General features: G+C 43.2%; 2 protein-coding genes across 2 annotated transcripts in view; both read left to right on the top strand.

Annotated features, from left to right (window-relative positions):
- The window catches only part of RPS8 (ribosomal protein S8), a 169,245-nt gene that overhangs the window by 61,806 nt on the left and 80,339 nt on the right, over nt 1-27,100 (top strand). The gene's annotated exons all lie outside the window — the stretch shown is intronic.
- Nucleotides 6,242-27,100, top strand: part of IPP (intracisternal A particle-promoted polypeptide) — a 523,673-nt gene continuing 502,814 nt past the window's right edge. Inside the window, exons 1-4 of the mRNA XM_060231741.1 lie at nt 6,242-6,592; nt 8,270-8,701; nt 11,840-11,995; nt 25,931-26,098. Coding sequence (XP_060087724.1) covers nt 6,301-6,592; nt 8,270-8,701; nt 11,840-11,995; nt 25,931-26,098 — 1,048 coding nt within the window. The 5' untranslated portion in view covers nt 6,242-6,300. The remainder of the gene's footprint in view (nt 6,593-8,269; nt 8,702-11,839; nt 11,996-25,930; nt 26,099-27,100) is intronic.

Genomic DNA, 27,100 nt, shown 5'->3' with positions numbered 1-27,100 from the left:
CTGACAGTGGCTCCAACATCAAGGTGGCTGTCCAGCATCAGGGCCTAAAACGCCTTCCTTGTGTGGCCCACTTTCTTCACCTCATGGTTAAGGATGCATTAGGCCAGACGAAAAGCCAGGATCATCAGTATCTAGCTGCGACTCATGAGTACTGACTTCTGCTCCAGAAGTGTCGGCACATCACGGGTCACTTCTCACGCAGCAATATGGACTCGTATCTGCTGCGTGAGAAACATACACTGATAGGCGTGCCAGAGCACCGCCTGATCGGTGACGTCAGCACACGCTGGAACACCATCTGTGCCATGCTGGAGCGCATGGTGGAGCAGAGAGCAGCCCTGGATGCCTTTGTCTCTGAGACAAGGGTCTATTGGGATGAGAACCGTCTCACCCAAGAGGACTGGGTGGTCATTTCTCAGACTGTGGAGGTTCTTGGGCCTTTCAAGACCCACACAGAAATGCTCTCATCTGACACGGCGAGCATCACACTGGTCGTCCCCATGGTCCACATGGCTGTGAGGACCTGGCCTCATTTCTAGTGCCAGCTCAAGGCCGTGCAGACATTCTTCCAGTGGTGCACGCCCTGGTTTTTAGGTTGCAGAAAGGGCTTGAGGCCTGCTTTCAGACTTTCACCCAGGATAAGGTCTACATGATGGTGACCATGTTAGACTCGTGCCTTAAGGGCATGATGGCCGAGCAGGCCAACGAGCTCGATCACTGGCGAGACAAGTTCTCCCAGAAGGTCGAGCACTTCAGGGTCAGGGCGGGCCCAGTGCCAGTAGCTGAGGAGGAGGGGGGTGGAAGCAGTTCATCTGCCACTTCCACTGCTGTGCCTCCCCGGCTAGGCAGTTTTCCCACCAGACTCACACCAAGAAGAGTGCCGAGATGACACTCATCGGGCAGCTCGTTGGCCCCTCTGGGAGCAGTAGGCCCCTGAGAGTGGAGAAGGGTGCTGCGATGGTGAGGGACTATCTTTCGGAGCCCAACAAGTCGCAGGAAAGTCTCCTTTGGACTACTGGGTCGTGAAGGAGGGGGTCTGGCCGGCCCTCTCCTCTGTGGCCAAGGCGTTCCTCTCATGCCCACCTATGAGCGTCTGCCCACATTGCAATCACCTGCAACCCTGGACAGTTGAGCAGTTGCTCTTCCTGAAGGTCAACTTGCCTCTGCTCGGCTCCTCAAACGTAGACTTTGAGAATGAATGAAGTAAGCACCTACTTGTGCCTGCATCCTCTTTTGGCCTGCACTTGGAAGGTGGTTGTAAAACGCTCTCCCAGTAAACATAGACTAGAGTCCAAAGACAGTACAAAAACTCACTCACAAATTGATTGGCAGTGCACCCCCCCCCCACCCCTCATCCACCCCAAACCGAAAGTGAATGCTGGTTTAAAATCTGCAAAGCAATCCAAATTTCCCTGGTCCCCATCCACAAATGCCTAATAATACTGAAAGGGCCATTGCAGCCCCCAACTGTAACCGACAGCACCCACAGGCCCAGCCAGGATAACCCAGGTTTTTTTTTCAGGGGCAGGAGGAAGAAAGAGGGAGGTGCCAGTGATGATGACAGGCAGCCAGCAGCCATACCAATGCTGAGGTCCCTCTAATGGGACAGTGATAGCTGGTGTGTTGCTGCTGAGCTGAGAGAGAAGGAATGGTTCCCTTCCTCTCACACAATCTGAGGCCCTCCCAGTGATCTTCTTCATTTGGGGTGCAACTCACCTCCTCGTGGTGCACCCTGGGTAATGCAAAAGAGCCTGGACCAGCCAACCATCCATCACTCAAGGTAAGTCTAAATGCTTCTTGCTTTGTGTCAGTTACAGAATGATGTGGAGCTAGGTGTGGTCCACCACTTCTCTTGTTTGAGAGTTGTGTTGTTTGGGGCAGGGGTGGAGAGCTGGCATTTGTAGATTTGGTGTTCTGTGGCAGAGAAGCTGGCATCTGGGTGGGAGACCCAGAACCAGCATGTTTGTTGTGCTTGGCCAGCTCTCCCCACATTGTTTGGGGCAGGGCTGGAGAGCTGGCATCTGTAGATTGCGTGTTCTGTGGCACGGAAGCTGGCATCTATCTGGGTGAGAGACCCAGAACCAGCATGCCTGTTGTGCTTGGCCAGCTCTCCCCGTGCTGTTTGGGGCAGGGCTGGAGGGCTGGCATCTGTAGATTGTGTGTTCTGTGGCAGCGAAGCTGGCATCTGGGTGAGAGACCCAGAACCAGCATGCTTGTTGTGCTTGACCAGCTCTCCCCACGTTGTTTGGGGCAGGGCTAGAGAGCTGGCATCTGGGTTTGCTGCAGATTGTGTTTTGTGTGGCAGTGACGTTGGCAACTGGATTTATATTGGTTCCAGGCCAGCAGGGTTCATAGAGTAGATAGATGGATGTAGTGCATTTGGGTCCTATAGAGATTCTCTGGTGTGAAGTTAGGTTTGGCTTTGGATGCCCCAGGAATTGGACCACCTGGTCCAATTTTGTTTTGGCCTTGTGGGTTTTGTGTGGGACAGTAACCTGAAGCTGCACAGCAGTTTGGGGGGCTCTCCTCAAAACCCCCTGCTCCCCATAGCTACTTTCCCCATGACAATTACAGTGGGGGAAGTGGCTCTAATTGTTTTTTTCTCACAATTGGGAACGATGTTCCTTTTGGCGTGCCCACAGATGGGTGCAGTCTTTTTGGGCCAGGGGGTATGCCTGAAGGGGAGTCCCCTGAAGCTGCCTTGCAGTTTTGGGACCTCTCCCTCAAACCCCTCTCTGGCCAGAGCCACTTTCCCCACAGCAATTATAGTGGAGGTAGTAGCTAATTGGGCTTTCCCCAGCATTGGTGGCAATGGGCCTTTTGGGGAGCCCAAAGACAGGGACCCCCTGGCCCAATCTTGTTGGGACTTGGGGGTTTTGTAGGGGAGAGTCCCCTGTGGGTTCCATGCAGATTTGGGGGCTCTCCCTCAAACCCCCTGCCCCCCAGTAGCCTCTAATTATACTCTATGTTGCCATTGATTTCAATGTCCCATAGGGTATAATGGTGGGATAGGGGCACCTTCTTTGGGTGCCCCTGGAATGGGACCCCCTGGCCCAATCTTTTTGGAACTTGGGGGGTTTGTAGGTGAGAGTCCCCTGCAGGTTACCTGTGAATTTGGGGGCTCTCACTCAAACTCCTTCCCCTCCAGGCGGCTTCCAATATACCCTATTTTGCCATTGATTTCAATTGCCCATAGGGTATAATCAGGCCATATATTCTGAAATAGCTGTATATCTTCTGTATATATGACTATTCCGAGTACCGGTATTTGGAAACATACGGTGCTCTGAATATTTTGGCCCCATATATTTCCGAATCCGATTATTTCCGATTTTTTTTTTTTTTGCACACCCCTAGTGGTGAGCTCCCTGTCACTGGCAGTCTTTAAGCAGCAGCCATAAAAACACTTGTCGAGAATGCTCTAGGCTGATCCTGCATTGTGTGTGTGTGTGTGCAGGGGTGGGTGGGTTTGGATCAGATGGAGTCTGTTATGTATGGGGACTAAGGATTACCTGAGGACTATTGTGGGTGTTCCAGCCTGGTCATTGAGCCTTACTGACAGAGCTTGGGGAACTGGGAACAATGGGCAGCAGGATCCAAATATCTGCTGCCCAGGACCAATCACAGGGACCTGGCCGGTTTGAATGGCCCAATACTTTGATTGTGCGGGAACCCAGATTTGTATATAGTTCAGGATCCTAAGAAGAAATCATTGGGATCCATTAGGATCCATGCTTTGGAAACATGTTTTTCCACTGTTGTGGTGCCACGAATTTGTGGAAGCATGATTTCTCCGTTGCTGCCATCATCTAAGACATGGTCTACAGCATGATGATGCTTTGATTTCATTTCAGCATAAAAATCATATGAATTCATGAGGATCCATGCTTTGGAACCCTGTTTTTGTAATGGTGTGACGCCACAAATCCATGGAGGTGTGAATTTTGTGGTGCTGCCTATAGTCTAAGACATGATCTACAGTATGGTGGTTTTATTTCATTTCAGCGTAAAATCATATGAATTCATGAAGATCCATGTAGATCCTACTGTTACTTATTTCCCAAGAGAACACAGGAATTACATTCTAGAAGCATACTTACAGCAACATACAATATATATTACACACAGATCATCCACAGTTCCTATACCTTTACCAAAGCTTCTTTCTGAACCAAGTCTTTATAGGGCAGTCCTATAGTCCTACACAGGCTGTTTATAACCTGCGTTACAAAAGTCCTGAATTACTGATGTTTTGCATAGCTTTCAGAAAGCCCAAGAAAAATCAAGGACAATTCTGCCCTCAGATTAAAGAAATTAAGCCGTTCCTGCTTTAAGTGACTTCCGCCAACACGATTTAGAGAGAAATTCCCAGCAGCCTACATCCAGCACTGCGCAAATGCTGATTTCGGTTCCGACATGCGCACTGTAACTTGCGCAGAAGAGCGTTGAATGCTTGTTAGTTATAGGGAATGTGGCGGGGATGTACAATCCAAATGTTGAGTGGGTACAGAAGGTAATATTCTCACTGTTACTTTCGTGTAAAGGAATTCGTGATATTACGGGCTGGAGACCCCTGTAGGAGAGTGCGGGCGCAGCGAATGTATTTTGACGTCGATATGAAGAACCGCTGCGTCAGCTTTTCTTTCGCCGAAGGGGAGTCCTGGAAGGCTTTGGACGAGTGCCGCTGCCAACGCTCCGCTCGCGACGCAAACTGGGACGATATTTTTGAGCATGTGCAAAATGTTCTCCCTCACCGCTGTGTAATTTCACTCGGCGTCTTCTCAGATTGGAAGGGAGTGGGCGGGTATCGAAGAAGATTTAAACCGCGGCTGAGCCCCACCCCAACCCTCAAAAGAAAAGCTCTCCGGACGATTTCTAGGGCTTACCTCGGAACGCCACCCTCCCTGCCTCTCCTGCTCTTCCCATTTTGTTAATCGTGTTGAGAGTTCTGATGTCCATTATTTGCCTTCATGGCCTGCCCTCAGCTTCGTTTCTCTGGGCCTGGGAGAAACCTGTAACCCCTTTCCCACTTTACTCCGTAACACAATTTCATGCGTTATTATTCTTTTATAGTCGTGCAATAGGTATCCAATAACATTGTAATAGGCTTGCATAGTCTGGACTAGGTTATTGGGGTCCAGTCAGAGTTTACCTGCCTCCTCCATCTGGGCTCTGTTTCTGTAGGTCGGTTTTGAGGTAATAAAATTCCTAGGGCCTTGCTAAAACTTAAAGCATCATTTGCAAGTATAGTTTGTGTTGTGCCTGACACATCTTTTTTTTCTGAGATAAGGTTCTCGCCATAAGACTAACTTGCTTGAACATAAATTATTTTGAATATATATTATTTTGTTATCTGAAGAAGTCTGCTTGCACATGAAAGCTTATACCTTGAATAAAACTTTATTGGCCTTAAAGTTGCCAACAGACTCAAACTTTGTTATTTTGAAATCAGTGAGATTGAATTGATCTGAAAAACAGACTACGGCTTTTGTCCCTGTCTGCTACATCTATCAACTTCCCTGATTTTTGTAATTGTTTTCTTGTACTAGAATTATAAAATTATTAACAAAAATATGTTCACACCATAGAATGTGGTTTCTCAGATATGTCTACAATGGGCCTCTTTGCACAGCTGCCAAGGCATAAAGACTTGGAATAAATGGAAAGGAAGTGTGGTGGTATTTCATACGGTGGGGGAAATTTGAAGCAAATAAGGTTATTGAACAGGGCCTGCTCAAAGCAACTCACAAAATAAAAGCCATGTGATAAAATCATAAAACCAACAGTATTTATAGTAATCAATAATAAACAAGCAATTGGCATAAAAACAGCATAAAGCAATATCCAGCAAGCTAAAACAAAATCCATGAAACAGTTCTCAGATAGAAACAGAACATAAAAGCACCTTTAAAAGATGGAACCCCTCAGTTAAAAGCCTGGGTAAAAAGAGATGGTTTGTCCTGGTGCCTAAGGCTGATCCTAAGATTGCTTGCCTGGGAGTAAGCCCTGTAGGATGGGTGCCAGGCAAGCTTAGGATAGGTGTCAGGGGGAGGGCATTCTAAAGGCTTCTGAAAATCAGATTTGAGGCCACACTACTGCTACTGTTACTAGAATCTATTTATTTCATGCTATCTGAAAGGATTTCTTATCCTTAATTGAGGGGTTTTTTCCCTTATAAACTACAGCTATGTTCAGCAGCATCTTGATAGTTAGAGCTGTCATTTTCAAATTGTTCCTTTCTCTTAGGTTGCTGGTGGTTAAAGATGGACGTTGGTCAGTTGCTTTCTCTCTGACTGCATCATGGCTTATATGGCATATCCCAGCACAAGTGAATCTCCCTTTTTGGCAGACAGACATGCTCATCTTATATTGGCCCAGATCAATAAGATGAGATGTGGACAGCACTTCTGTGATGTGCAGCTTCAGGTTGGTGATGAAGAATTTAAAGTCCATCGGCTTGTCCTGGCTGCAAGCAGCCCTTACTTTGCTGCTTTGTTTGCTGGAGGGATGAAAGAGTCTTCAAAGGATGTTGTGCAGATCCTGGGAGTGGATGCTGAAATCTTTCAGATCCTCTTGGACTACATTTACACAGGTAGACATATATATTTTAAAACGTATATCTTGTTATACTTCATGGCAGTGCCTTAGTTCTCCCAAGTTTTCCTTTGTCCAAATGTTTTAGTTCACTTGATATTTGCTGGTTTGTACTTCAGCACTAACTATTTTACAGGCAGTCCCATCATACCTTATGGCAGGGGTATCAAACATGCAGCCCGGGGGCTGAATCAGGCTCCAAGAGGGCTCCTCTCAGGCCCCTGAGCAACTGGCTGTCATCTGCTTCCATCTTCCTCTCTCTTGCTTTCTTCTGCATCACAGCTTGCTTTGTCAGATTTGCTCATTTGCACAGGAGTTACAGAGCAAAACCTCTCTTTTCTCCACTGGGTGAGGCTCCTACCTTGGGGAGGAAGGGGAGAGAAATAGCTTGCTTTGCCAGGCTCTCTCAATTGCACAGCAGAGCTACTGACCCAAGCCTCTCTTCCTTCTATTGGCTGAGGCTCCTTCCCCTCTTGGTCCCCTGGGGAAGGAAGGAGAGAACCAGACCTTCCATTGCCCAGTTCCCTGGATCACACAGGAGAGATACAAAGAAAGCACCTTTAAGACCCAGTGCTAATGTTTTATTTTAAGCTTTTTGAAAATATTTGTGTTTGTCTGTGTCCTTTATAAAGTTTACATCTCTGCTACCTAGCATTGCGTTTTATGGCACACATGGCCCAGCCTGACAAGGTTTCATTTATGTCAGTTCCGGCCCACATAACAGATGAGTTCGACACCTCTGCCTTAGTGTGTCTTCAGTGGTAAACAAATGAGTTATCCATTTCTACCACAATTAGAGACCAGCTGTGGTTTCTGCCCATCTGTTTCTGTGTAAGGACTGTTGTGGGTGCTGTTAAGGATAAAGACCTAAACATACAACTGAACGTTACTGCGGACTGCAGTCAATGGTGCTCTCATTGGAGTAATTCTGCTTTCTTTTATTTCCTTGTTAAAATAACACAAGAAGCTTTTGTGGCTTCAGAGAACGTGATATTCCTTTTCCAGTGAAGCAGATACAGGCCTATTTTTCACAAAAAGCAAATAAGATAAATCTCTTGACTTTACTGTACTATGGAGTGCAGAAAGCAAGCATATTTGGAGATGGGTTCTAGCCTAGGCTTTCTTTGGCTGCTGTTTTCCCTCCTATGGGCATGAAATTTTGTGTAAATGAAAGAGCCCCGTGGGACAGAGTGGTAAGCTGCAGTACTGCAGTCCAAGCTCTGCTCACAACCTGAGTTCGATCCCAGAAGAAGCTGGGTTCAGGTAGCTGGCTCAAGGTTGACTCAGCCTTCCATCCTTCTAAGGTCAGTAAAATGAGTACCCAGCATGATGGGGGTAAAGTGTACATGACTGGGGAAGGCAATGGCAAACTACCCTGTAAAAAGTCTGCCGTGAAAACGTCGTGATGTGATGTCACCCCAGAGTTGGAAATGATTAGTGTTTGCACAGGGGACTACCTTTACCTTTAAGTGAGAGAGTGTAGAAAAGAGGAAGCCTTTGCCTTGTCTAGACATAGTCAGTTAATTTTTTGAATAGTTGCTGATTCCCTTCTAAGATATTAGTAACAAAACAGACATGCCACATGAAACACAGAATTTGTAGAAAAGCTATAAACGAAGAGGTTAACAAGATTTTATTTAATCTAAAAAAATTGTCTCCCTTGTTGTGCATTCAGGAATAGTCAGCATTGGTGAGAGTAATGTCCAGGAGCTGATTGTTGCTGCGGACATGTTCCAGCTCACTGAGGTGGTGGACCTTTGCTGTGAATTTCTGAAGGGACAGATTGACCCCACAAACTGCATTGGACTTTTCCAGTTCTCTGAACAAATTGCCTGCCATGATCTGATGGAGTTCACAGAGAATTACATCCATGCCCATTTCTTGGACATCCGGAATGGAGAGGAATTCCTGGCACTGACAAAAGACCAACTTGTTAAGGTCTTACGAAGTGAGGAACTGAGCATAGAAGATGAATACCAGGTTTTCATAGCAGCAATGCAATGGATCCTGAAGGATCTGGGGAGAAGAAAGAAATATGTGGTAGAAGTGCTGGATACGGTTAGGTTTCCTTTGCTTCCTCCACAAAGACTCTTGAAGTACATAGAAGGTAACTGAGAGTAAGGGGTCTGAAATCTGAATATTATATACTTTCAAACCATTATTTCAATGAGCTGTAGTAACTCTTCATAGAAATGCAATGTCACTGATCCAGTTTGAGGCTCTGGGGATTGAGTTCATTGAAGTGTAGCTACTACGATATTGGGATCTAGCTCTTAGACCTGCCAAATACAGAGCCCTGATAATGGCACCCTGCCTCTGGAATTATGGAATGACCTCCTGGGACCAGTTGTAGGGTGTGGTGGGCCATCATATTGGGTGCCATTGAGGGGTGGGGCTAGTGTAGGGGGTTGTTGACTGGGTGCACACTTAGTATCCTAAGCTGCTTGGGTTCCCATGGGTATGGGTGCAGCTGAGTGTGTGTGGGGGGGTGAATTGGGAGTTACCATGGCTGCCAAAGGGGAATTTTTTGCCTGTTCTTGGCATTCTCATGCTGAAAATGCTTTGGAAGCCAACTAGCTGGCACCATGCCCCCTAGCAGACCCACATTTTTGCCAGTATAGGGGTTTTCACCATTACTCTGACAGCGTGCAATTGCACCAGTACAAGTGCACCATGCAGCATCACTGATGCCATCTGTGGCATCCCAAGATATTTGTCTGTCCCTTTCAATCACCATCTTCCACCAGCAGGTGAAGTTTTTTTTGTTTGGCATTCCCTTAATAATGTCTCCTCCCTTCCCTATATTTTGATTGCTGGCTGTTACACATGTTTATTTATGTTTATGATAATGGATTTTATTATGGGTTTATAATGTTCTGTTTTTAATCATTAGTCACCTTGGTGGCCCTATCTGGACAGATATAAATTTGGTACAGAAAAATTAATTTTCACAATGGTATCCTGAGCACTGTATGATATCTCTAGGCTTCTAAAGGTAGACCTAAGTGTCTGTCTGAGAAATTTCCTTCCTTCCTCTGCAGACTTGTCAAAATCTGACTGTGGACCAGGCCTGTAGTTACAGGGGGGCCTGTGGGGGCACTGCCCCTGACTCCCAGCCAGGGGGGTCCCCCTGACTCCCGGGGGGCCTCCAGGGTGCAGCCTGCTTTCTCCCTTTTTCTTTTTGCCATGGCTGAGCCAGCAAAGCGTCATCAGCAGCAGCCAGTGAACTGCAGCAGCAAAAGCAGCAGGCAGAGAGAGGAGGAAGGCGGAGGAGCGGAAAGCGGAGGAAGCCATGCAGAATGGGCCAGGGCAGAAGGGAAATGGATGGAGCTGCTGACTGCAAAGCGCTGGGGTGGAGGATAGGGAGTTGGAAGAAAAAAACCCTCCTTGCATGCAAGGTGCAGTCCCTTCTTGAGCCAACATTTTAGGGTTTTCTACCTCAAGTTGGCCACTTTTAGAACCTCCAGCTTTTGCCCTCACCCTAGAAAGATTCTGAGAAGCGGCAAGCCCCACAGTTGATGAGGAAGTGTGCCCCTGACTTTTTAAAAAGCCCACCAACTTTTAAAAATCCTGGCTATGGCCCTGCGGTGGATTTTTTTTTGGGGGGGGGGTGGACTTAAAGACATTTTAATTTGAGACTTTATCTGTTTAGAGCAGTGGTGTGTCAAACATAAGGTCCAGGGGATGGAACTGGTCCATCAAGGGCTCATAGCTGGTCTGCAAGCAACTGATGTGATGGAGGGAACAGGAAGCTGCTGGTGGGGGGGGGAGTGCGGAGCCACTCTGATTGTGTCTTCAGCTTGGCAGAATAATGTCATCCGCAGCAGTCAAGCAGGACTAATTTGCTTCAGTGGCTGCCACACCGGTAAGTTGGGAGCTACTGCAGCCACATTCATGTCAGTTTAGGGTTCCAACTCAAGGTCACCCACCTTTCTACTCAACCTGCAGTGCTGGGGATGCTGTACTGGATGGCTGTGGGGATTGGAGTTTGTGTGGCAGGGGGGGATGATCCTCTTCGGGGCCTGATGGCAGCCAGTGCTGCCACCATATTCATCATGCCTTCCCATGTTGTGGCTGCACTTTGGCCAATGGGGGGATTCTTCAACAATTTCTTCAATGTTTGGGGAGTCTAGTCCTGCCACTGAGCACATGACTTGGTAGCTGGGCCTCCCTCTCCCATGGAACACCCAGCAGCCTTCAGCCATAGGCAGCTGGTGCCTTGTAGGGAGAAGGCTCCAGCTATATTGGTCACTGGGTGGCTTGAGGCTTCTGCCAGACATGAAGTCTTGTGTGCAAGGTGCCCACTTCCCCATCAGATGATCTGGCAGCCCTCCACATGGCGGTTGTGCAGCTTGCTGATGATCTCTGGCTTGAACCCCCAGCTTCTCTTCATTATGGATCACCCAGCAGCCTTGGCCAGACGCAGCTACCGCCACACAGGTATCTCTGGCTTTTTGGGCTTTGCTTAGCTTGAGTCCCACCATGCATGTGACCTTGCAATTGGGCCATCCCCACCTCTTCCAGGAGGTGGAGGCTTAGTGCAGCTTGTCTTTCTAGTCGCCTTCCTTGTTCCAGCTTGCAACACCCTGCCACTTCACGCTTACAATGTTTGCGGTGGGAGCAGGCTGGAGAAGAGGTTTGTTCCACTCTAGGCAGTGCAAGAGCATCTGTACAGTGCTGCACCACTGGCTTTCCAGTCTGCTCATATTGGTTTTCCTCTGCGTCCTCCTCTCTAGCCTATGGGGCCTCACAGTGAGGACATACCAACTTGGAGCTTACCAGCTGCTGTCCTTCTACTATCTCCAGTACCTGGCATTGCATTTTATGGCACACATGGCCTGGCCTGACAAAGTGACTCATGTCAGATCTGGCCCTCTTAACAAAGGAGCTCAACTCCTTTTGTTTAGAATGCTGGACTAGGTTCTGGGAGACCCAAGTTCAAATCCCTGTTCTGCTATGGAAGCCATTCTCAGCCTAGTCTACTGTACAGGGTTATTATGAGGAGAACAATGTAAATTTCTTGGGGTCCCCAGAGGAAAGAAAGGAAGATTATAAATGAAATAAATAATGGTTGGGGTTTAGCAGGTGTTGGGAGGGGAGAAATGGTGTGTATGGACTTTTAAATATTGTTGTTACCTACTTTGAAATTGTGGGATGGGGAAGTTTAATAACTCAAAACTGCACACATGCATGGCTTTTTAAAAACAGAGTGACTGTTACATATCAGTTTTTCTGCATTCCCCAGGGGTTTCTGATTTCAGTCTTCGAGTGGCTCTTCAAACTCTGTTAAAAGAATACTGTGAAGTGTCTAAGTCTCTAAAAGAAAGCAAAGTGAGCAGTTTCCTGCAGCCATCCAAGGCACGTCCTCGAAGGAAAGCTAGGAAGTATCTTTATGCTGTAGGTAAGGATCCAGTCTCCTTGTTTAGAATTATGGATTTCTTCAAAACTTTAACAACTGTTCTTTATTTATTTTGTTACTTCATTTGTAGCCTGCCTGTTTTTCTGAGAATCAAAACAGTTTCCAAAATAAAAAGATGCAGTCAGACAGCATAAGACATCCAATAAGCAATGCCAGCAGGATTAAGAATACAAAATTAGAAGACAGTGCGCTGCACATAGATACACAAGACCAGTGTTAAGACATACCATAAACAGTGCAGAAAATGGATTACAAACATAGAAGAAAGCAACCAAAGCAAGAGGATGTATACAATAAGAAGTATACCCTTGTAAAGGAAAGGAAAGGTCCCCTGTGCAAGCACCAGTCGTTTCTGACTCTGGGATGACATTGCTTTCACAATGTTTTCACGGCAGACTTTTTTGTGATTAAAACAATTTTATTGGTAACATATGGTAACAAAATTATTTTTTAAATCTTAATAACTTCTTTTATCTACCCCATATATTACTTTTTACCCACCCCTCCCCCCGTTACTTGACCCACGCCGGTGTTATTTACTTAAAATGCAAATATTTAAAGGTACCCTTAACTATTAAAACAAAAACTTATATTCTTCTTCTAAAACTTAATCATTATCAAAAATTGTCCAATGTCCTTTTACTTTCCACTCTTTTTCTACATATCTTCTAAACTTTTTCCATTCGTCTTAAAAACTTCTAAATCATAGTCTCTTAATATTCTTGTTAATTTGTCCATTTCACTCCATGTCATAACTTTTATAATCCAATCCCATTTCTCTGGTATTTTTTCTTGCTTCCACAACTGCGCATACAGTGTCCTAGCTGCTGAAAGCAAGTACCAAATTACAGTTCTATCTTCTTTTGGAAATTTTTCCATTTGTAATCCCAACAGAAAAGTCTCTGCACCTTTCTTAAATTCATATCCCAAGATCTTAGTAATTTCTTGCTGAATCATCTGTCAATACTTTTTTGCCCTTTTACAAGTCCACCACATATGGTAGAAAGAACCTTCATGTTTTATACATTTCCAACATCTGTCTGGCATCTTGTTATTCATCTTTGCCAATTTTTTAGGAGTCATGTACCATCTGTACATAATTTTAAAACAGTTCTCTTTAATACTATGACACGTCGAAAGCTTCATAGAATTTTTCCACAAGTGTTCCCAAGTTTCCATCTGTATTTCTTTATTTACATTAATTGCCCACTTAATCATTTGAGATTTCACTACTTCATCTTTTGTAGACCATTTTAACAGTAATTGATATATTTTTGAAAGTAATTTTTCATTATCTCCAAGCAGAACTATTTCCATTTCCGTTTGTTCTTTTCTTATCCCTTCAGTTTTAATATCATTATCCGCCAAGCTCTTAATTTGTTGCATTTGGAACCAATCGTATTTATTATTAAACTCTTCAGCAGTTTTCAGTTCTACTTTGCCACTTTGTATTTTTAATAATTGATTATATGACAACCACTTTTCTTTACCTATTTCAACCGTTATTTTAATTACTTCCGCCGGCACTATCCATAACGGTTTCCTCTCATCCCCATATTTCTTGTACTTCATCCATGTATTTAACAAGTTATTTCTTATATAATGGTGAGAGAAGAAACCGTCCATCTTCTTTTTTCCATAATACAAATACATGTGCCAGCCAAATTTGTTTCCATGACCTTCCAGCACTAAAAGTTTTTTGTTTAACAGCGTTATCCATTCTTTTATCCACACCAAACAAACTGCTTCTTGATATAATTTTAAATTCGGTAGTTGAAATCCACCTCTCTCGTTTGCATCTGTCAAAAATTTCATTTTAATCCTTGGTTTCTTCCCAGCCCACACAAATTCTGAAATTTTCTTTCACCATTTATCAAATTGCTTACTTTCTTTCACAATGGGAATAGTTTGAAACAAATACATTATTCTTGGTAGAATATTCATTTTAATTGCAGCAATTCTACCCAGCAATGACAAATTGTTTGTTCCATTTTAACTTATCTTCATCCATTTTACGCCATAGCTTCTCATAATTATTTTTAAAGAAATCAGTATACTTCATTGTTATCTCCACACTCAAATATTTTACTTTGGAGGTAATTTCACAACTTTTGTAGACCATTTTAACAGTAATTGATATATTTTTGAAATTAATTTTTCATTATCTCCAAGCAGAACTATTTCTGCTTGGAGTCTCTGTAATTCTTGTTGCTTATTTAATTGCATATTTTTGCATAGAAATTTTGATTTTTTTTTATTAATACAAAGTCCCGCCAACTCCCCATATTCTTGTATTTTAGCTAAGAACAAAGGTGTAACTTGTATGGAGATTTCATTTATAAACATTATGTCATCTGCAAATGCTCTATATTTGTAAGTAAATCCTTTTATTTTTTAATCCTTCTATTTCTTTGTCTTCTTGAATCTGCATCAGTAATATTTCAAGAGTCATTATAAACAACAATGGGGAAAGCGGACAACCTTGTCTTGTGCCTTTGTTAATTATCATATCTTCTGTAAGGTCTGCATTTATACATAGCCTTGCACGTTGTTCAGTATATATTGCTTTTATCATTCTAATAAAGCTTTCTCCCAATTCCATCTTCTCCACTACTGCAAACATAAAGTCCCAGTTTAAATTGTCAAATGCTTTCTCTGCATCCGCAAAGAATAATGCTACTTCCTTTTCTGGATGTCTTTCGTAATATTCTACAATATTTACAACAGTTCTGATATTGTCTCTTATTTGCCTTTTGGGAAGAAACCCTGCTTGATCCTCCTTTATAAAATTTATCAAATGTTGTTTAAGCCGTTCTGCCAAGATTCTTGTATATATTTTATAGTCATTATTTAATAACGAAATTGGTCTATAATTTTTTACATTCGTGACATCTCTACCTTCCTTTGGTATCAACGAAATAACAGCTTCCTTCCATGTGTTTGGAATTTTCTCTTTTATTCTAACCATGTTCATTAACTTCTGCAATTTCGGTATTAACTCATCTTTACAAGTTTTAAAATATTTAGCTGTATATCCATCTGGCCCAGGTGCCTTTCCATTTTCCATTGCATTAATTGCAGCCTCAATTTCAATTTTTTCAATTGGATCATTCAAAACTTTTCACATATTTTCTGTTAAGGGTTCTATTTTTATCTTTTGTAAATACTCATCCATCTTTTCTTTATTTATTTTAACACCTTTAAACAACTTGGCATAATACTTTAAAAAAATCTCTTTTTATTCCCTCTTGGTTAACCACCTCTTTTTCCATCTACCACAATTTTATTAATAATTTTATTTTCTCTCTTCTTCTTCAGTTGCCAAGCCAAATATTTTCCAGGTTTGTTTGCACCCTCAAAAGATTTCTGCTGCAATCTTTTCAAATTCCATTCCAATTCTTTATTTAACAAATGTCTCATTTGCGTTTGTAATATTGTAATTTTCCTTATAATTTTCTTTTTCCCTGGCCTTTTTCTCAACTCCCCTTCTTTTTTCTTTATTTCATTCTGAATGTCCAACAACTGTTTTTCTTTTCCTCTCTTATCTTTATTATTCAAAGTAATCAATCGTCCTCTCATTACTGCTTTATAGGCATCCCAGACAATCTGAAAATCCATATCCTCTTTATCATTCACTTGAAAGAAAGCTTTAGTTTCATTTTCTAAAAATGTCACTATTTCTTTATTCTGTAGTAAATCTTCATTCAATCTCCATCTTCTCAACTTCTTGGACAATTTTGTAATCCACATTATTGGGTTATGATCAGCCCCAATTTTGGGTAAAATCTCTATTTTCCTTGTTATAAGACCTAAATCTTTAGTGCCCCATAACATATCAATTCTGGAAAAAGTTTTATGTCTTGCTGAAAAAAAGGTATAATCCCGCACCTCAGGGTTAAATTTCCTCCATATATCCTCCAAATTTTCTTGTTTAATCAGTTCAAAAAAAGACTTTGGCAATTTTCCTTCTTTGTTATTATTCCCCCCCCCCCCCGATCTATCCAGAGAGTTCTTAATTGTTCCATTAAAATCTCCCATTAACAAAACTTGGTCATACGTCAGTTCATCAAATTGTTGTGTAATTACTTTTTAAAAAGCATCCTTTGCACCATTAGGCGCATACAATCCCAATAACAACGTTTTCTTTGCATTTAATATTATTTCTACTGCTACAAATCTTTCATCTTTGTCTTTAAACACTAATTTTGGCTCCAATTCTTGTTTAATATAAAAAATCACTCCCCTTTTCTTCTGTTCAGCCAATGAAAAAAATTCTAACCCCAATTGTTAATTCCATAAAAATTTGTAATCCTTTTGTTTAATATGCACTTCTTGTAGACAAACTATATTACAATTTTGTTTTTTAATTCAATGAAACGTTGCCCTTCTTTTTTGTGGTGAATTTAGTCCATTTACATTCCAAGACAATAATTTGTAATCCATCATGGCGCAAATTCTTTATGTTCTTCATAAAAACTACGCAGTTCCTGTGCATTTGTTATTGTGATTCTTTTCCCCTAAAGTTCAAAACTCAAACCTTCAGGTATTATCCACCTAAACCTCATTTCATTGCCCCGTAATTTTTCTGTCAATTTTTTATATGTTCTATCGTTTATCACTTGCCTTGGCAACTGCTTCCTAATTCTTACTCTGCTGCCTCCCACTATCAATATTTTTTCAAAGTTTTTACTCATGATCTTTCCCACCATTTCTTTTGTCATGTATCTTATAACAACATCTCTTGGTAGATTATTTTTCTTGGCATAAAGTGAGTTCACTCTATACATATAGTCATACATATTTTTAGTCCCTTCAGGATCTTCCTCTAAAAATTCTGCAATTATTTTTATTATATATTCTTTTAGGTTACCATCTTCCTTTTCAGGTACTCCTCTCAGACGTATCTGAGTCTCCATCAATTTGCAGTCATGGATTGTCATGAGTAGGCACATTGATGAACACGGGTTATTGAGGAAGACTCAGCATGGGTTCTGCAAGGGAAGATCTTGCCTCACTAACCTGTTACATTTCTTTGAGGGGGTGAACAAACATGTGGACAAAGAAGACCCGATAGATGTTGTTTACCTTGACTTCCAGAAAGCTTTTGATAAAGTTCCTCATCAAAGGCTCCTTAGAAAGCTTGAGAGTCATGGAGTAAAAGGACAGGTCCTCTTGTGGATCAAAAACTGGCTGAGTAATAGGAAGCAGACAGTGAGTATAAATGGGCAGTCTTCGCAGTGGAGGACGGTAAGCAGTGGGGTGCCGCAGGGCTCGGTACTGGGTCCCATGCTCTTTAACTTGTTCATAAATGATTTAGAGTTGGGAGTGAGCAGTGAAGTGGCCAAGTTTGCGGATGACACTAAATTGTTCAGGGTGGTGAGAACCAGAGAGGATTGTGAGGAACTCCAAAGGGATCTGTTGAGGCTGGGTGAGTGGGCGTCAACGTGGCAGATGCGGTTCAATGTGGGCAAGTGCAAAGTAATGCACATTGGGGCCAAGAATCCCAGCTACAAATACAAGTTGATGGGGTGTGAACTGGCAGAGACTGACCAAGAGAGAGATCTTGGGGTCGTGGTAGATAACTCACTGAAAATGTCAGGACAGTGTGCGTTTGCAATAAAAAAGGCCAACGCCATGCTGGGAATTATTAGGAAGGGAATTGAAAACAAATCAGCCAGTATCATAATGCCCCTGTATAAATCACTGGTGCGGTCTCATTTGGAGTACTGTGTGCAGTTCTGGTCGCCGCACCTCAAAAAGGATATTATAGCATTGGAGAACGTCCAGAGAAGGGCAACTAGAATGATTAAAGGGCTGGAGCACTTTCCCTATGAAGAAAGGTTGAAACGCTTGGGACTCTTTAGCTTGGAGAAACATCGACTGCGGGGTGACATGATAGAGGTTTACAAGATAATGCATGGGATGGAGAAAGTAGAGAAAGAGGTACTTTTCTCCCGTTCTCACAATACAAGAACTCATGGGCATTCGATGGAATTGCTGAGCAGACAGGTTAAAACGGATAAAAGGAAGTACTTCTTCACCCAAAGGGTGATTAACATGTGGAATTCACTGCCACAGGAGGTGGTGGCGGCCACAAGTATAGCCACCTTCAAGAGGGGTTTAGATAAAAATATGGAGCACAGGTCCATCAGTGGCTATTAGCCACAGTGTTTGTGTATATATAAAATTTTTTGCCACTGTGTGACACAGAGTGTTGGACTGGATGGGCCGTTGGCCTGATCCAACATGGCTTCTCTTATGTTCTTATGTCACTTTTTCTTGCATTTTCAACAAGGTGGAATCATATACTTTCATTCTACCTTCTACCTCCTGCACTTTCTTAGATGCTTCCTCTGTTTCCTTTCTGAGATCTTTTTTAATCTCTTCAATATCTTTTTTAATCTCTTCAATAATTTCTTTTTTAGATTCATTTATCATCTCTTTCATACCTCTCATCATTCTGGCCTCCATTGCTTCTAATTGGTCCTGCATTTTTTCCAATGAAGTAGCCCTTGTACGGGGTTGCTTGTGTTCTGACATTTAAAAAACAGTGAAAATTTGGACCTCACCAATTTCAAATTCAACTATCAGATTCAAAAGAATAGGACTTGCCCTTTATAACAAGCCTAATTTTGCCATCCTCAGAGCTCCCAAAACCAAGATATTTATTTTTAAATTTTTTAAATCTTTCAAAATGGCGGTCGCAACTTTTTGCTGCTCTTTACATTTTCCCCCCCTTTTAAAAACATCTAAAGTCCACACAAATAATATGTCCAATAGTACTTATCTTCTTGTCCTCTTCTCAATTAATTCCAAAAATTTTAAATGTCCCGAACACTTTAAAAACTTTATTTTAATTTTGACCTCCAAGCAGTGGCCGCCGCTATTTCTCAATGGTGTTATATTCCTAGAGTAGGTTTTCCATCCGGTACTTCCTGCTTTACTTGCCACGAAGTCTCATTCACACTGGTAAAGAGATCTCATGATACTTGATGTACCGTATTTTTCGCACCATAAGACACAATTTTTCCTCCCAAAAAAGTGGGGGGGGGAAGTGTGTGCGTCTTATGGAGCGAAGGTACCATACGTACCTTCCTCCGGGGGGTGATCTGCTGCCTCTGTCCCGGCGCTTCCCGCCCCTGCCTGCCTGGCTCCAGCTCTGACGCTTACAGCAAGCGCCAGGATCGCTCTCTCCGCCCTCTGATCCCAGCTCTTGCTTTAAGCATCAGCGCTGAAGCCAGGCAGGCAAGCAGGGAGAAAGCACGCCGCCCCCTCCACAGCCAGCGCTTGCGAAGCGCTGGGTTTGCGGAGGGGGCGGGTGCTTCCTCTGTCCCTGTCTGCCTGGCTTCAGCTTCTGCTGATAGCAAGGGCTGGGTTCGGAGGCTTGGCTGCCTCCGAACCCAGCCCTTGCTATCAGCAGAAGCTGAAGCCAGGCACAGAGGAATCACCCCCTCCTCCACAAACGCAGCGCTTGGTGAAGCGCTGCGTTTGCGGAGGGGTGTGTGTGCTTCCTCTGTCCCTGTCTGCCTGGCTTCAGCTTCTGCTGATAGCAAGGGCTGGGTTCGGAGGCAGCCAAGCCTCCGAACCCAGCCCTTGCTATCAGCAGAAGCTGAAGCCAGGTATAGAGGAATCACCCCCCCGCCCTCCGCAAATGCAGCGCTTGGTGAAGCGCTGCGTTTGCGGAGGGGGGGGGTGCTTCCTCTGTCCCTGTCTGCCTGGCTTCAGCTTCTGCTGATAGCAAGGGCTGGGTTTGGAGGCAGCCAAGCCTCCGAACCCAGCCCTTGCTATCAGCAGAAGCTGAAGCCAGGCACAGAGGAATCACGCCCCCCTCCGCAAACGCAGCGCTTCCTGTATTGCTTGAATATGCTGCAGGTCTGTGACGATGGTGCTCTTTTTTCAAAACCGCAAGTAGACCAAACAATAAATTCCTTTCCACTTTTTAGTACTGTCCTTTATATTTACAAAGTCCAAATTTCACCTTTTCTTTCCTTCTTCTTCCAAACTTTCTAAATTTTCATTTCCCACCTTTGAAATTTACTCTATTAAACAGTAAATAGTCCCGGAATGAAAGATAGTAACCTGTACTTCTCTTCCAGTTATCCAAATTCCCACCGGTCTTGTGTAGCTTTAGATGTTTAGCAATGTCCAAGGAGGTTAGGATTCTGTCGAGCTTATGTCAAATAAATGACTCTGAAAACTTCTGCAGATGATGAAAATGCAACTCTTCCCGGAGACCCCTCAAAGCCTCAAAGGAGCCCCACCCTCCCCGGGACTCCCTTTTAGCCAAGGTAAATCTCCTCAAAGTATCTGTGCATATCTTGGACTAATCTCTGACTGAGAAAAGTAGGCAGTAGGCATTTATTTGCCCTCCACTACCCCAAACAGAAGTTCCAGCCTGCTCCCGTTATGAGAAGCAGCTCAGCTCGACATTTTCCCTGGAAGTCGGTTTTCACGGCAGACTTTTTACGGGATGGTTTGCGATTGCCTTCCCCAGTCATCTACACTTTCCCCCCAGCAAGCTGGGTATTCATTTTACCGACCTCAGAAGGATGGAAGGCTGAGTCAACCTCGAGCTGGCTACCTGAAAACCCATCTTCCACCAGAATCGAACTCAGGTTGTGAGCAGAGCTTAGGACTGCAGTACTGCAGCTTTAATACTCTGCACCATGGGTTCCATTATACTACAGCTCTATTATCTCCTCTTCTGAACATTTATTTTATGAAATTTGTGGAATGCCAAAAGTGTTGAATCCTTTATCACCTCCTAAAGCAGGCTGTTTCACAAAAGGCACAGCAGAAGTTCAGGTATGGGCTGCTATTATTTTTACACATTTGCAGTGAGACACCTTCTAATGGCTTTGCTCAGATGATCAAAGTTGTCGCAATGGAACATAGCAGGAGAGAAAGTTCTGCATATTAATGGATCTAAGGCTAAAGGGCTTTGTAGGTAATACTTAGTAGCTTGAGTTGAACCCAGTAACTGATCAGCAGCCCATGGAATAGTACAAGATACATACTTTGCCAAGCTCCCAGTAACAACTGAGCTGTGGCATTCTGTTCCAGCTGGAGTTTCTACATCTTCTTTAAGGGCAGGTGTATACAGGGGTCATTTCGTAGCTTTCCAGGAACTCATTAGCATAACTTATTTGCATATGCCACACCCCCTGACATCACTGGAAGTGTATCATAAGGCAATACCCACCGCTCACGCTCCACCCCAAAATCTCCAGGTATTTCCCAACTCAGAGCTGGCAATCTGAAGAAAAATTACTTCAAAAGCACAAAGAAAACTGTCAAGATATTGAATTATCTCAGTATCACAAACATTTATCAGAGGGCATGCATGGCCTGTCAAGTTACTTTTTGGGGAAAGAAAAAGATTGGGGACAGATGACAGGGAGAGATAGAGAAAGGAAGGAGAGGTGAGAGGCTGTGAGATAGAGAAAGGAGGGGAGAGAGGCTTCTCAGTCTGCACTCCACACATAGGGAAATTATCTGGCTGCTAAGTTTGCAACAGCTCTTGAAACCAACCCTTTTCTGGCAGTGCCAGATTAAACCCTGTGGCGGCCCCTAGGAACTCTAAATCTTGGGGCCCCCTCATAACTTATCTCCTAATACATTTTAAATTTTAACAACCAACAATTTCAATAAACCAGTTTTATTATACAAAAAACATTAACAATTATTAATGTTATTTTTAAAATTAACACATTATTTTATAAACAAGAATTATTAAATATTATTTGCCAACACCTGCAGCTTTCCCCTCCCCACTTCAGGTGCCCCCCCCCCCCATTATCTCTTCATATGTTACAGGATTCCAGCCACTCTCTGCTTAACTACCAGATTACTGGGAACCGCAAAAGGAGCAGAAAGGTGTTGCAGGTATACACTCTGATGCAAGCCAGCTGTATCTGGATTTGCCAAAGGGTAGCACATCTCCCTAAGGCTGCCACTGCCTTAAAGGAACAACTGTGTTCCTAGTGATTCATAGCAACCCCAGGACCATGGGTTTTTCAAGGCAAGAGATGAGCAGAGGAGGTTTGTTATTATCCACAAGTTTTCATCCACAAGGAGGTTTCTTATTATCCACAACTTTTCATCCAAGTACTTCTCATTAGCCATAACAGTTCCCCTGAGAGCCAAAAGACTATGACTGCTAGGTTATAGCTGCTAGGTAAGGCTGACTCCCCACCCCACCCCAGTCTGGGCACTATGTGAGGCATGGCAGCTTTGCCAGTCTCTGAGACCTCTGTAAGTGGGTGACAATGTTCCCTGTAAGTTATGGAGCCCTGTGAGCAAAAATTGTACTTTGTGAGCTACTACATTAATTGTAGAAAAAGTGAAGGAACCTGAAACTATTTATATTTGTAATTTACAGGGTTTTTTCATTTTAATTTTTTTTTAAAAAAAATTGTGAGAATAAGTAATATAATATCATCATAGGAGGTTTTATTTTTGATCCTAGACATACAGGGGAATTCTGAAACTGTCAAGAGATTTACCATCTTTCACCAACCTAAAGCATGAAGCAATACCACACTGACCTGAATAACACTGGCTACATACCAAACAGGATGCAAACAAGTTTTCATCAGTTTTTTCATAGTAGCATAGGAACATCTTCAGTGCTATAAAAATAGAGTACATAGGCGAGAACAGCTCAAATTCTGATGTCTTTCATGAAAAAAACTCCTTAACTTTACTCAGCAAGCCTACCTAAAAGTCGACAATGTGCTTGGAACATCTGGCTGCTATTATTGAGCATCATTTGCTTTCAATATAATTTTTTTAACTTCATTTATGTTCCACTTTTTCCCCCAACGAAGATCCCAAGTGGCTCACAACATTATCATCTCCATTTTATCTTCCCACAAACCCTGTGAAGCACCGGGTGGCCATAGATAACCAACAATGTTTCCTTGGAGGATTTTAAACAGAGGCTAGATGGCCATCTGACAGCAATGAGGATCCTGTGAATTTAGTGGGCGGTATTTGTGAGTTTCCTGCATTGTGCAGGGGGTTGGACTAGATGACCCTGAAGGTCCCATCCAACTCTTATGATTCATTTTACAAAGCCACCCTCCAGATTCAAGAGAAGTCTTCATTCAGCAAAATGTCTGTCTCTAATCAGTTTGTATGCGCCTTGTGGCAACAGGATATTTTATAGACATTAGTCCTTTTACTCTAGGGCAAATAAGACCTTACAGCAGATTTCTGGGCCATGGGCTGGGGAGAGCTGGAAATATCACCTATATGATATTTATACTACACACACTCATTTCCCACACACACTTGTAAGCATTCTCTGTCTTAAAATATAGCTCAGGAAATTGGCATAGTTAAAGTTGCTGAAAATATAAAATAACTTAGAGCAGTTACAGTTAGCTGTTTTCTAGTCCCTACAGACTTAGAAGCAGACATACAAGCATGTAATAATATATTTCATAATACAGAATCTATTAGCAACCAGTGTTAAATAAGAAATCTAAGTACCATATCTGAATGGATTATAACTGCTGTTGAAGACTGGGGACTTCTCACATACCCTCCCACCAACATACCCAGGGCATTGTGTGTGTGTGTGTGTATGAGTGGTGGTGAAAACTGCTGCCATGAAAACTTGTTGGTTACCTATGGCCCCCCTGTGCCTCACAGGGTTTCTGGGAAGATAAAATGGAGGTGATAATGTTGTGAGCCACTTGGAATCTTCATGGGGGGGGGGGGAGTGGAACATAAATGAAGTTAATTAATTATATTGAAAGCAAAACTCCCAAGTACCTGGCCTGACCTGGATAGTCCAGGCTAGCATGATCTTCTCAGCCCGTGGAAATTAAGCAGGGTCGACCCTAGTCTATCTGATGACCTAGGCAAGGCTAACTTCTGGCACCCTCCCCCTTACCAACTTTTGAAGAAATATGAATTATCATCATGACTTCTAGATGCGCATGCATACAAACGCACGCACAAAAGAAATATCAAATTAACCAACATTAAATTGCTTTTAAAAATATATAATGTGAGAAAAATAATACAATAATCCTTCATTTTCTTTCTAAACATAATATAGAGATAATATAATATAGAGACAGATATAATACTAGAATCCAGCTCTTCTACAGCTGACCAACACGCATAAGAGGCAGGTTCCCTAAGAACACAAGAGAAGCAGTGGTGGATCAGGCCAGTGGCCTGTCCAGTCCAACACTCTGTATCACACATTGGCAAAAAAAAAAAAAGTGCCATCAGGAGGTCCACCAGCGGGGCCTGGACAGTAGAAGCCTTCCCAATGTTGCCCCCCTCCAAGCACCACAACATGTTGCAATTGGACCATACAGAAGTACTCAGATACTGAATCCAAAAGCTATGAAACAGCTATAAATGCTACGAGACTGAAGACTAGAGTAGTTTTATTTTTCTACTAAAACACACACAATGCCTTAGGAAGAACAGAAATGGAAACTGTGTGGTTTTATGATTTGCTCCTGGATTTGAATCCAGGTCTTCTACAGCTGACCAACACACATAAGAGGCAGATGAGCACTAAAGCTTATATTTTGAATAAAACTTTGCTGGTCTTAAGGGTGCCACTGGACTCCAAATTTATTCACACTGGTCTTATCACCTGTTCTACCAGTCAAGATTGCTTGTTGGGAATGCTCTGGAATCAGGGTCTGCTATCTATGACTCCAGATTTAGTACAGAGTCAAATAAGATGTTCAAACAGACTAAAAGCCCTATGGTACCTTTAGGAGATATCAAAATATAACATTTTAAAAGAGAAAACATTCACAAGCAGGCTTACAAATCATCCAAAGAGTTGTTCAGCTACTCCCTCCCCAAAGCAAAAGAATGACTGTGACAAAGGAGAAATAATACAGAATAAACTTCTGAGGATAGCTCTAGGAATTAAGACACATACACACAGAGCAGCCAAAATAAACACAGCACAGGGCAAGTGCGTCCAGGCAAACAAGGCAAGGAAGGCCAGGCCTGCAATGGAGGCCAGAGATCACCCCCCACCCACCGCCACCCTTCCCTCAAGGGCAAGTGCACCCAGCCAAGCAGGGTAAGTGAGACCAAGGCTTGCCTTTTAGTGTGGGCTGAAGACCCATTCAAAGAAGTCCATCCCCCTCCTCCTCACAAGTTACTGAGCAGTAAAGTACAGTTGAATAGTCTAGTCTCAAGGTTACTTTGGCATGGATCCACATGGTCAGATTGGTCAATTCAAGGTAAGCTACAGTCTTCTGGGATAAATGAAGATGGGAGCCAGCATTTTTTTTATTGCAGCTGCGTTAATGTCCAGTGCAACCCGTAGTCTCTTAACTGAATCAGCAAAGGTCAGTTGAATCTCATCAAATGTGGGGAGTCCTGTGCCCTTTGAAACCTCAGCCTTCGCAACCAGCATCAGCTCTGTCTTGTCCTGATTCTGTTTAGTCAGGCAGTTGCTCAGGTCCTCTACAGCACTCCTGGGAAATTTGTATAGAGAAATGTAGAGGTGGGTGTTGTCAGTATGTTGATAGTGGCCTACTTCAAAACCATGAATGATTTCTCCTAAGGGCTTTACATAGAGATTAAATAGCATGAAGGATAAGACTTAGCTTTGTGGAACCGTACAGGACAAGTTCCACACTGATGACAGTTAGTCTCCAACAACAGGCCTCTAAGATCAATCCATAAGGAACAATTTAAGGCCATTCAAATCACATCACTTGATGCCTACTTCTGTCTCCAAATGCCTGAACAAACTGGCATGGTCCACAGTATCAAAGCCTGATGACAAATCCAGTAAGCAACAAAGTAGTGCAGTACATGTGTATGTTCAAACAAAGATCATCAAGCTGAACTCACAAGAAATGCTGAATAGAATTTTGAAGAGATACTTAGCATTTATACTATCTCTGTTTTCTTAAATAGGTGGATATACTCGTCTGCAGGGAGGCCGTTGGAGTGACAGCAGAGCCCTTAGCTGTGTAGAGCGTTTTGACACTTTCAGTCAGTACTGGACTACTGTGTCTTCTTTACACCAGGCTCGCAGTGGGCTGGGAGTTGTCGTGGTAGGAGGAATGGTCTATGCTATAGGAGGTAAGAGTGAAAAATTCCTTGGGGGGCGGGGTTAATACATTATTTTTTAATGTGGGTTATTACCCTTTTCATTAAATGTAGGAACTCAGCCACAGAGTGATATTGTGTTGTGTCTAAAATAAGAGTATATCAAAGATGCAGTGATATCTAGAGTTCAGCAGACAGTGTGTCTGTGGGCAGTGGGGTTGCCAGGGCAAGGGAACTCAGAGAGAGGACCCCAGTACCATGCAGGCATGTCCATTATCTTACAGAGGGATATATGTGTTTGCTTGCAAACAGTCATAGGCTGTGGCCAGACTGGCAGCTTGAGGCACTTTGGAGGCAGCACTGATTACTCTGTCGCATTTTGTGGTGGAGATTTTCCATCAGACTCCCATCTTGATCCGATCTCACTGCCCGCTTCTTCCATGGTTGACCATTCAGATTAGAGCTGCATGTAAACTATGGAGCACCCAATCTGGTCTTTAAAAAACAACATTTACCTTGTTTTTTTAAAAAAATCTCTTGGATGTGCATGTGCGTCCATCCTCTACAGTTGTAAAAAAACAGAATGGCGAAACCGGAACTGAAGGTTTACACTTCCAAAACAGTATGAGCATGCACTGGGGGAGTTCAGACATCCAGAAACACAGGATGAATGTGAAGAGATCCGTTAGCACTGGAATTTAACTCTCTCGGCTTGACTTCGCGAACGAAGATTTAAGAAGGGTGCAGTAGTCCACGTCTGCTGCAGGCTCGCTGGTGGCTGACAAGACCAATGCGGGACAGGCAGATCCGGCCACAGTGGCTGCAGGGAAAAGTCTGATTTGGGGTTGGTGCTGTAGCAGTGCGATTGTAGCAGTGGAATTTAACTACTGTCTATTTATCCCATCTCTATACTTGTTTTATGACAGGGTGAGTGCGATTGGGGACTGGCTGCCAGATGTGGCTGTGTGACCGAGCACTTTTAATCTGTTAGGAAAAAGCAACTATATCTGGCCAAATTACCCTTCTGATTACAGC

This window comes from Heteronotia binoei, chromosome 2, assembly GCF_032191835.1.
Source record: "Heteronotia binoei isolate CCM8104 ecotype False Entrance Well chromosome 2, APGP_CSIRO_Hbin_v1, whole genome shotgun sequence".
Taxonomy (NCBI): Eukaryota; Metazoa; Chordata; class Lepidosauria; order Squamata; family Gekkonidae; genus Heteronotia; species Heteronotia binoei.
The sequence above is the reverse complement of the archived record's forward strand: the minus strand, read 5'-3'. Positions and strand labels throughout refer to the sequence as shown.